The following is a 12,040-nucleotide window of genomic DNA, read 5'->3' on the forward strand; positions in this document are numbered from 1 at the left end:
ACTCTCCGAAAATGTGGCCGGATACGTGTCGGATCCTCCAAAAGTAGTGCATTTTTGAAGGATCCGACACGGGTGCGGCTACATTTTGGAGAGTCCGCGCAACATAGGTCAAAACATCTACGATTCCTCTCTGTCCAGATACACCAGAAAATACATGCTGCGATCATTTGCCAGATCTTCTTGATGGATCTATCAACTTCCCAGAGGCTCCAGCTAACTGCTGCATCCCTAATGTTCTGTGGGACTGTCCAACTGATTCTAAAAAGTGCAAGGAACATGTTCCAAAGATCTGCAACTACTGTACAGCGTAGTAACAGATGGTTAACCGACTCTGAGTTGAGCTGACACATGTAGCACCTATTTGCCAACTGAAGTACTGAACAAGAGATGGTTATTCTCTTGGATCTATCGGAGTCGATTCTTTCTGCTAAGACAATCCATTGCACTTGTGGACTAATGTGACCGCAATAAAACTAACCAAGGACCTTAAGGTTAGGGTGCCACCAGGAAATCTCGGTATCCTCACTTCCTGATCAATTTATTACAATTTTAAACATCCTAAAGCACGACCTACACTTGAATCCTACCACAAGTGATATCCAAGCTTCTCCGATCACCAGAACAAGTCTTTAAGTGCTCTAGCATTACCTTCAGGTTTCTCATAATCAGACCATCTTTATTTCATGTTTCGGTTTTTACCGAAGTCAACCTATGCATGTTAAGCATATAGATATAGATTAGGCACGATCTCCTTCTAACAGAAAGCCTACCAACCAATCAACTTTCTTGTTTGACATAAATTGGTATCTTTACAATAAGTAGAAATAAAATGTGACAGTAAGATTTAGTGGAGAAGCTGAACATCGAACCATAACTTTTGTGACTTGGTAACTTATATAGATTTGTTAGCGTCCCACATTGGTTAAGGGTAGCATTCTTGTCTTCCTTATATGGTATTTGGGTAATTCTCAGCTCATCACTAGATTTTTGAGTAGAGTTAGGCTCAAGGTCCATTTCTTTTACATGGTATCAACGCCAGACACATCACATTATGTAGAAATTTGAGTAATTGAATTTGAATTCTTACGCTTTAAAACATGCAAAACCATGAAATAGAGTCAAATACTTCGGGACATTGCAAAAAAGGAGGGTCACAAATATTGGCACGAAAGGAATATGCAACAAGCTCATTACATACGATTTGTATGCACTAACTTGAATGAGAGTGTTAGATAAGCTATGGGTGCATAATCACCACTCCGGCTTTGATTGGTATTTATTTTTTCTTAGTGATTGGAAAGGAGGGCGCCTGGGTATGTCATACAAAGGGAAGGCGGAAGCATCAAATGGAGAAGAGAGGCGGCTCGGCAAGAAGGAATGGAAAATCGTCAAGGTACTATCTTGTTAGATAAGCTATGAAGTAAATTAAACTTATGTAGTTAAAAAAGTTCGTAGAAGTGTCCCATATCAGAAATGTAACCTTCTATCCAAAAAAGCGTGATACTACCGAACTATTGCAGTGATATGACTGAAATAACAGAGAGCTTTCCACAATGCATCCCATCAAGTTTAGTCTATGCGTCCATATTTAGACATTCCAATCCAAAGAGAACTTCTTTTTTGGGTCAAAGCCTAGATCAAAACTGTCTAATAGTGTATGGAGACCAATAGGGCAACATATCCCATCCTCAGCTAAACCAAGTGGATGTAGGACTCATATGTAAGAAATTTGTCCTTCACGCACTTTTTAAATTTTTTCTTGATTTTCAAAATCACAATCATCTTAGACAAACATGCAGCATTACCTTGTTGCATCAATGCACAAGAATTTGTGGGAGTGAGCTCCGACAAACAGATAAGCACTTCTTTCTTTAAATACAACTAGTGGTGATGCATCAACACAAGACTCCATGTAGACCATCCACCGTTCTCGCATGAGACCTCTTTTATCACGTGGAACTTCCCAAGATAACACGGATCGGCAATGGTAACCCTCACATCTGGCGTCATGCCTTACTTTGTTGCACCGGCTGTAGGAACATGAAACCTTTGTCATAGTTGAATTATTCATATCTCTTCCATTAAAATCATAGGGATCAATATACAAATCTGAATCCGTTTTCAAACATTTAATGGGGTAATCACTTGTCAAACTCAAAGAGATACTGCTATCAAGATCGGGCATCCAAGATTTATTAGAAGGAAGCTTGCTTTTTTCTTGAACTTGCGAGTTCACTCCAACTAAAGCATCAGCTCTAAGCTCACGGCTAGAGGACACTTTTTTATGTAGAATGGCCTTCTGAAGTTTCAAAGGAGTTGGAAAAGTATACAAGTCCTTCATATTAATTCCTAGATTATAGGAGACATAAGCTGCTGATAGAGAATTGCCACCCATCTCAAAGAAGTTATCATCAAGGGAAATCTTGTCAACAACCATCAGACCATCAGAAAAAGCCTGTCCAATCAAAGTTAAAGGAAGTGTTAGAAAACAAACACCGGAAGGAAAATAATATTGACTAGAGAACAAGAGGCTCGCGACAATATGACAGCACGCATTCATTATTCAACAGCTAACCTTAACAATGATAATGAGTCAGTTACTGGTCAACTTTAGGAAGAAGCATGTAATGTTCAAGAGTACTACTTAAAGTCTACAACCACTCCTCCTTTCTCATAGATTAGCTTCATTATTTGTATTGTAGCTAAGTTACAACACCATCAAAGCACACCACTGCTCCACGAGTAGATTTCAAGGCATACTTCAAGAGTTAATTGAAGGCTGCACATTTTGGAATCATGCCTCGTTCGCTGAGGTGTACCAGTTTGGGTCTAGAGCACCTGAAGGCATATATGAACCCCCTCTACCACCCCCTTATTTTGGGATGAGATAAATTCCCTTTACCACCCTTTTTCCAAGTAGATAAATCAGCTGTCAAATCTCCGCAGCTTCACACTTTATTAACCAAATAGCAGGAAAGACTTCGAATTAGCAAAAGAGGATTTACGGCTCATTTTCCCCACGAAAGCAAAACAATCATGTTATAAAGACAGCTTCTTCATTTCATCTATTTTTTGGTGGTAAAGGATATATAGAAAGTTGGGACAGCTTGATAGATAAATGTGGTTAATCCATTTGCACAACTTGTATATATTTTTGACACAATCTTGGCGTGATATTGTAGAAAATGGACAAAAAAACAGGTTTTCTGTCATTACACAACCTGAATCAGTGTTGTCAAAAGCGAAAAGCTCTAAAAAGCGCTCCATGTTGATTGGGGCTTTAAGCCAAAGCGCAATTAAAGTGCGGGCTTTAGTAAAAAAAGGACGCAACTAAGGAAAAAAATTAAAAACTCATATGTCATTTAAGATAAAAGAAACAAATTCATTCCTAATGTTTTCCTTAACAACTATAAACTTATTTGCCGATAAATATTTGTTGTTTAGGACCACTCGATTCAAGATAGAGCCCATTGGCAATGAGGCACACGCCTTAGTGCCTTGCCTATACTAGAGTGCAGCTTAAGCGAGGCGAAGCACCCTCCCTGAGCTTTTCTGAGCTTCAGGCTTAAGCGCGCCTTAAATGAGCCTTTGACAACACTGAACCTGATTACTCCTTCAAGTAATTTTTTAATTCGGTTGATTACTCCCACAAGATATTGCAAATTAAATGGTGTTTACAAGTTGCCTGAAAGAGAGAGAAGGCATAAATTAAAACCCTATAATTCTTCCAGTTACATGGTCTGGCATTTGGAATCCTTTACATATTACAATATAAGGATTCTCTTAACAGATATCAACGAATAAGTTGTTTTACATAAATAAAAAGGGAATTTTATAACACATGATACACATCTCAACATGATGCTATCGAAAGAGTGAAAGCTAGCTTTTGCAAGAAAAGAAATTTTATCCCAGTTAGCTTGTTGCAAGGGTATAATCAATAATAAAAAATGTCATTCAGTTAAAATGTTGAGAAAACCCCTGCATAGGACAGTTTGTATGCAAAAGGTAGAGAAGCTTATACAAAAGGTGATTCTCTACAAAGAGCACTATTTATACTAACTGAAATGTCATGCTCCAAAAGTGTCAGAACATACAAAAGTTTCAAGATCTGTAATATCTTTTCAATTACTCTTTGAGTACATTTTTTTTACCAAGCTAACCACCTTTCATAGAAAATATCTTCATTAACTGAATAGCTGTTTCACCAATCAGCTTCTCCACACCCAATATAAGCCAAACTATATAATACTCCCTGTCTCAATTTATGTGGCACACTTTCCATCCTGAGACACCAGCTGATAAGTTGCTCAAGAAGGGAGTGAATTCCCATAAACAAGAAGTATATAGTATCCAGCATAGAAAATACAAGCTAACAACAACTTTTAGCAACTTATCTAGGCATCCTATGATCTTAACAATCTACACGTGATTTTTCTTCACATCTACATCGTAATATATCTAACCAAAAAAATCACATTTTAATCATCGGCAGACTTGGTACTGAATGAAAATCGAAGCATGAAAATTGAAATCAAGATTGCTAACCCCATATTACAACAGAATCACAACCTTTAATAAAGCTGAAGTCTAGTTAAATACCTTCTGTATAACATTAATGAGATCGATATCTTGAGTCTCTTCAATCTCAATACGGCTACCTGCCTCAGAAGCAGCTAAAGTGGCCAAGTTCTTGTAATCCACTTTCCCTGAGGAAGACATAGGAAAAGATTCAACAAAGTAGAAACGAGTAGGAACCATTATCAGGGGAAGTTTGCTGGCTATCCAGCATCTAATTGAGGACCTGAAGAACTCAAGGTTGCTTTCCTTTTGTTTGAGCAGTACATATGCTTCAAGAAGTAAAATATCTCCTTGAACACAACGAGAAACTACAGCAGCATCAACTACTTCTTGGTGTTCCCTCAAAACGCTTTCAACCTCCTCTAAAGCAATACGCTGCCCACTGATCTTTACAGAGCGGTCTTTTCTCCCGATACACACCAGGTTACCATTTGAAAGTTTTCTGCCAAAATCTCCAGTTCTAAAGTAACAGTTCACTTCATTTTTATCGTTCTCAGCATCAGCTACCTCTTGATGTAGCTCAACGTTATCCAATGGGAAAATAGAAGGATGACAAAAGTATCCAGCAGCAACACAACTTCCACTGACACATATCTCACCCTCATAGGGAGAATTTTCCCCAACAAGAACCACATCACAATTTCCAATGGGAATGCCTATTGGAACACTACCCGGTGCATCTTGCTCCAACATTGGGGGCAACCACTTGCAGTCAAAATATGTGCAGTCACCAGAAACCTATTTCAAACATCCAAAGTATTAGTGAAGACTACAGAGAAGATAGTGGATTAAAATGATAGGTGACGTAAGCTACTTCAAAAATCCAAAGTATTAGTGAAGACTACAGAGGATAGTGGATTAAAATGATAGGTGACGTAAGGAGAGTACTAGCTCAAATCACAAACACTCTTTTAGACAAGGCAGTGTTATCAAAGGCGAAAAGCGCAAAAAAGCTCTACGGTCCATTGGGGCTTTAAGCGCAAAGCGCAAATAAAGCGTGGGCTTTAATGAAAAAAAGCGCAACTGGAGAAAAAGTAAAAATATGTATACATATAGTCCAAGACTAATTATTATAAGCATGAATAACAAATATGTGGACAATGAAATTGAAAAAAAAAATTAAGATAAAGTGAAATATCAAATGTTTAATGTTGCATTTTCAGGATTACACTCATTGGCAAGGAAAAGTATAGAAAAAGTGAAATATCAAATGTTTAATGTCGCATTTTCAGGATTACACTCATTGGCAAGGAAAAGTATGCCTTAGAGCCTTGATGCGGCACTAAAGCGCCCACAAAGCGAGGCGAAGCGCTCAACATGTTTTGAGCCTCGCTTCAGGGCTTAAGCCCGCCTTTGACAACACTGAGACAAGGTAAAATTATTTCATTTAATATGGAAAATCTCCCGTATACAAGACGTATACCAAAAAGTAGAGCACCAACATAAAACTCAGATCACACAGATTAAAGGCTAATATGCACTGACTATGGTCACAAGTACTAAGAAATTGAATTTAACCTAAAGTTCAAGAACTAACATAAGTTTCCCAATTTAAACTCCAAACTAAAGTGATTCTATCGAGTAGAGAAGGTGGCACAAATAAAAGGATGAAGAAAATAAGGATAGAAATTGGCATCTTGTTTGATATGAGAAAGCATTACTCAAAGCTTCTCTTTTCGAGCGGTCCAAACATTAGAACTTACAAGAACATAAGTGATCAAAAAGAAAAACACAAAGGAACATGAAGCTTTTTTCCTTCCAAGTGATTCAGTATTAGAACTTGCAAGGACTTGATTAACCCAAAAGTAAAGAGACGGAAATTTACCTCTGTACTTCCATATATATTAAGAATAGAAGTCTGGGGCAGCAACTTGACAAGCATCTTCCACAGCGATATATCAAAAACTTCACCACTTAGTACCAGAAGTTTTAATGGAATCTGAACTGTAGAATAATATATGCTCTGCAGAGCTGGAAGAAACGCCCTTATAAGAGATGGAACTGCCACGAGCCTGCTAATAGAATATTCCTGAGATAAATGATGGAAAAAATAATGGAATAACAGAAGTCTGGGTAAGCAACTTGACAAGCATCTTCCACAGCGACATATCAAAAACTTTTACCACTTAGCACTAGAAGTTTTAAGGAAATCTGAACTTTAGAATAGTATATGCTCTGCAGAGCAGGAAGATCGCCATTATAAGAGATGAAACTGCCACGAGCCTGCTCATAGTGTACTCCTGAGACAAATAATGGAAAAAATAATGGAAGTTTTTGAATTTTTTATGCTCTCATAGTACGGAAAGGAATAAAGAACAGGGAAAAGGTCCAAATTTGATGCTATACAATTCGAAATTGCTCCACTTGATCCTCTGTTATACCTTGGTCCATTCACATCCTTGCCGCTATCAAATCATCTTGTATTTGCCCTTCTCATTAAGGGAGCTTTAGAGTGAAATGGGTGGACAACACATGTCAACATACCTCGAGAAAAAAGGTGAAAATTTACCCCTCTAATTTTGACTAAGTTTTAAACTTAGCCTCGGGTTGGAGCTACATTACGGGTCAAGAGCAAAAACGAGACTTTTTTCAATGGTGCTCAATTTCGAATGCAGTGGCAAATTTGACCTTTTCCCAAAAGAATATATGGAATTTCCTCTATATCAAGATTCAAGGGGAAAGAATGGTGGCTCAATTTTTTGTTTCAAAAGAGAAATCAGTGGATAAATGCAAGCCAGAAAAGAGGTTCAAGAACCAAGGCAGGCAGCAGAAATGCAAAAGAAAAGAAGAAAAATCCCGATCCAGACGGCCAGACCAGAGCAAGACCAAAGCATGTTATTGACCAACCACAAATCCATTGAATAAAGGTAGCTTGATAATTTTGGTACAATGACATTATCAGTGCCAGAAATCTACCAAGAATAGGCAGAGCTTTATTCATGCAGTATTTGAAAATTTCATAATCAAAAAGGTAAACATTACCCACTTGAACTTCTTGCAACTTACTGCCACCAATAACAGTCATTTAGATTATATAACACTGAAATTCCAAAGAACATAAGAGGTGTACCCCCCCCCCCCCAAAGAGAGAGAGAGAGAGAGAGATGACAATGATAGTGTTTGTGCAGCAGTATTTTAGCTTAGTACAGAATTATCAGCAACCAATACAGCAGCTAGAGTACAAATTACTCAAGGAACTCACGCTCATTCTAGCGATAGAAGTCTAAATAATGTTAGAAAAAGCTAAGTGATCACCAAAGCAGTAATCTAGATATAAATTTTACTTGATTAACAAGCACCCAATACTCTCAAGAGTCAAGACTTGTCGCACCAGCAGCACCTGAGCGAAAATACTTGCTTTATGTTTGTAGGTGTAAGAGAACAGCAATTGGTTAATGGACACAAAAGCCCTTAATGTTGTTGTCTACCACATGAGAAATAATGCACACCCTTTTAAAAACACTGTCAAATAACAAGAAATTCAAGGGTAAATACCCCTTTGCATATACCTGTAAAAGATTGACTACACAAAATATTGTGTCCTTCAGCTGATTGAAAGGAGGTATGACCAACGTACAATTAGCAAGCATAGCTCCTAAAAATTCTTGCAAATGGTCAATGAAGCTTATTGATGCTTTGAAAAAAAGGATTTCTTCTTTTTGAAAGGGATATGATTCTTGCATCCACAAAAAGCGATTCAGAAGACCTGCAAGCGTATGATTAAACAAATTGAGTTAGTGCCTAAAGGAAAGCGAAAACTATAAAAGCATAAATTATGTATCGGGGCAATATAAATTGATGACAAATGGTTGAACAATCTAAAGGATGTACAACTCACCTACTTCAGTGCCACATACACCCTTAGGTTTTCCAGTCGATCCAGATGTGTACATCAAGTAGCAGAACGATCTCAACCTTTCACTTTCACAAGGCCAGCCTAACAACAAATCAGATTTTTTTGGGATGAAATCCTCCATTGACATATAAAAGACAGGATAACTGCCTTTATCAATGAGCCATTGTAATTTGTCAAGCTGATGACAAGTTCCACCAACAGAAGATCCATAGCCCACAATAAGACTAGCTTTTGAAGAAGATATTACCAATTGTACCCTTTCGTTTGGCCAAGATGGATCTAAAGGCAGAAATGCTTCTCCGCACCTCAAAACGGATAGAACAGCAACAATGTACTCAACTGAAGGTTCCATATATATTCCAACTATTCTAGGGCAATATGTTTTATGGAGCTGTTTATACTGCTCTAAACCTTGATCAGAAGACCCCAAGATTGACTGGCCCTTAGAACTGCAGTTATTTGCAGTATGATGCATATTAACTACTAGCCAAGAAAAGATGCAATGCCTAATTAGTTTACTCATAAAGTGATCATCAACATGTGGAAGGATTCTATAGCCAACAATAGAAAACCAAAAGATTTCAAAAAAGTAAGCATAACATTGTCACATTCTTTTACAAACCATAGAAAACACAGATCATGGCACACTACAAAAAGAAGAACTTGGCTATTACAACAAATATTTAAACAAATTTTTATTGTAATTCATGAAGGCCCAAATAATCATAAACTTTCAATTTCTGAGGCAGTTGAATTCATGAGCCAAAGCAAATAATTATAAAAATAAGGGAAAAGGTCTAAATTTGCCCCTGTGCTCTCTAAAATTGCTCATTTTTTCTCTCCGTTATACTTTTTGGTGCATTCATGCACTTGTCGTATTTTGGTGCATTCGTACCCTTGTCATTAGCAAATCTATCTCGTATTTTCCTTTGCCATTAACACAAACTCCACCATGAGATGGGTGGACTCTACGTGTCCAAATTCTTCGAGAAAGAAGATTCAAATTTAGCCCTCAATTTTTGCCTATTCTTTAAAATTACCCTCAGATTGGAGCTGGAGCTCTGTTAGGGGACAAAGGCAAAAATGACACTTTTCCAGGTAGCATGGTAAGATTGGACCATCCATTAAACTTTTGCGAAGTTGCTCAATTTTGGATAGTACAAGAGCAAATTTGACCCTATTCTAGAGGAAAATTAGAAAGCAAAAATAATTTCAAGAAAGCACAGCTGTAAGATTTATTCTCCAAACTAAACTAAATGCACATGTTCACAGATTACATGAATATGGTTTATCCCATTAAAAAGTAAACAGAAACGGAAGAAAAAATTATCTTAACTCATTAAGAGCACAGTCAGGGGCGCATGCACATGGGTGGAAGTGTCCCCGGAAAAAAATATTACAATGTTTATACTAATATTCTATAAAAATGAAGCATTATATAATAATGACACCGCTTTTTGGCAAAGAATACTTCTTGGTCCATTGGCCAAGCTTATATTTGGGTTTGTAAAGGTTGTAGGTTCGAGACAGGACCTAGACACTATTTTTTAAACATCTTTGAGCGAGAATTTTTGTTAAAAATTTGAGGCCAAGGAGAATCGAACCTACACCTCCCTTTGCAATAATATTCAACTAAACCATTGGCCAAGAGGTAGAAAATAATATTAGATAATATTTATTTATTATTATTTATATAAATACGACACGGCTTACAAAAAAGTTCCGAGCACAGTTAATCACAAAGTTCTGTTACTACTGCAGACATTAACACCATCTTTTCTTCGTCATATAAAATTATAGCTGAAAGAAGAATTAGTCTACAGATAATAGTTCACAAATCTTTTTTTTTTCTCCGTGGATACTATTTCAACAAATCTTTACGTTAATTACTTAATACCCCCATAAAATCACAAATTTCACTTACCAACAACACATACACGCATTATACCTGAAGAGGGTTTCAGAAGATTAGGGTCATCGCCACCGTCAAGAATGCAACGGAGCCGTGAACTGAGAGAATCAACGGCGGACAGAACATCGGAATACGTGAAGCACTCATCACCTTCGTAAACCGGGGGATTAACCGACGTCGTCTTGGAAGATACAAACTCTTCAAACTTCTCGCGTGTTTCTCCGTCACCGTTTTCGCTGCAAAAGAGTTGAAATTCTTTGGCGATTTTGACACCCCCACAAGCTTGAATCACTGCAATTTTATTGGGGTTGATTGTAGCAACTTTGTAGAACTCGTGAGATATACAACAAGCGGAAAGCTTATTGTATGAAACCATCTCCGAGGAACAATTGCGTTTTTCTTTTGGAGAAGTAGAGTGTATTATAGAAACCAAGAACGAAGACAGGAAGAGTAAAGAGCTGTAGGGGTGTAATTTGCTACTCCCTCGTTTTAGGTAGGGATGGCAAGCGGTGCTGTGCGGTTGCGGGGCTAACCCGTATAAAACCGCGAAGATTTTAACCCGCCCCGCCCCGCCTAGTGTAGCATTTTCACCAGTCTTCACCCGCCCCACACATCGCATAAGTTTTTTATTTTATTTTATTTGCTTATTTCTATTTTATATTTTGACTGAAATTTTCAGTTTAATCAACCAAAAATTTGAAATTTTTTTGTTGCTTATGTACTAATTCTTCAATTTAAAAAAAAAAAAAATTGTTGCTCATTGTGTAAAGCAGATGACCCCTTATGTATTAATTTAGTATTCATTATAAAAGAATATTTACATTCCTATAATATTATTTCTAATATTCCTTGTTGACTTGTGTATAACCCAATAATAAAACTAATTTGTTTGAGTCAGTTAAAAAAAATTGACTCTGAAAGAAGTTCAACAGAAAAGTTAAAAAAAAGTTTGCTTTGATCAAAAAAATATTAAGCACGGAGTATTATATGTGTCTTTCCGAAGCAAAAGTCTATAAAAAACCATAACTTGAAGTTATCATCGAACTTAAAAAGAATAAGAAAGAAAATGTACTTAAACCCGCATGACCCGCAACCCGCCCTGCCCCGCATCAATTTTTATGAAAAGGTATTTCAACACGCCTCGCCCCGCACAGCACCCGCATAACTGTAAACCCACCCCGCCCCGCATAGCCTTAAACCTGCACCGCCCCGCACTCGCACCGCCCATTTGTCATCCCTACTTTTAGGGGTGTTCATGTTGTGTTTGGATGGTTAAGTTAATTTTTCAAATATTAGAACCAAATCAAATCAATTAAGGGAAAATTTCACATTACAACAATCGAGCTCCATACTTTTCAATTTTATAGCTCATATTTCAATTTACAATCAACTAGCTCAAAAATAATAGACTAAGATTTAACATCCAACTCAAATAGGTTCTCAAAATTACTATTTAATTTTTTAAAAAGATTCCTCAAGCTTTTAAATTAATTTTTGAATCAGTAACTGTGACTCAAATATTAATTCAACAAACCAAATTCATTTGGGTGGTCAAAATTAGATTTTAACAAGCTTAAATATGTGGGTTTAAATTTCGAATTTGATTTTGTGAGAAATTTGGAGTGTGTGTTATTTAGACTTGTTAGAAATAGTATAAGGAGGTTGTATATAAAATTTGAAGTCATTTAATG

General features: G+C 37.0%; 1 protein-coding gene across 5 annotated transcripts in view; it reads right to left on the reverse strand.

Annotated features, from left to right (window-relative positions):
- Positions 1 to 10,866, reverse strand: part of LOC104216533 (putative acyl-activating enzyme 19) — a 29,035-nt gene extending 18,169 nt beyond the window's left edge. For 2 of the 5 annotated variants that reach the window (XM_009766601.2, XM_009766599.2), the window contains exons 1-6: positions 10,386 to 10,864; positions 8,420 to 8,920; positions 8,091 to 8,287; positions 6,407 to 6,610; positions 4,603 to 5,319; positions 1,806 to 2,455 (exon numbers count right to left, since the gene is read on the reverse strand). In XM_009766601.2, coding sequence (XP_009764903.1) covers positions 1,806 to 2,455; positions 4,603 to 5,319; positions 6,407 to 6,610; positions 8,091 to 8,287; positions 8,420 to 8,920; positions 10,386 to 10,725 — 2,609 coding nt within the window. In that variant the 5' untranslated portion in view covers positions 10,726 to 10,864. Of the gene's footprint in view, positions 1 to 1,805; positions 2,456 to 4,602; positions 5,320 to 6,406; positions 6,611 to 8,090; positions 8,288 to 8,419; positions 8,921 to 10,385 lie in introns of all 5 variants that reach the window. The other 3 variants (XR_011404898.1, XM_009766600.2, XM_009766603.2) reach the window with 3 other exon arrangements.
- Positions 10,867 to 12,040: the final 1,174 nt, after the last annotated feature.

The sequence above is a fragment of the Nicotiana sylvestris genome, chromosome 1, assembly GCF_000393655.2.
Source record: "Nicotiana sylvestris chromosome 1, ASM39365v2, whole genome shotgun sequence".
Lineage (NCBI taxonomy): Eukaryota > Viridiplantae > Streptophyta > Magnoliopsida > Solanales > Solanaceae > Nicotiana > Nicotiana sylvestris.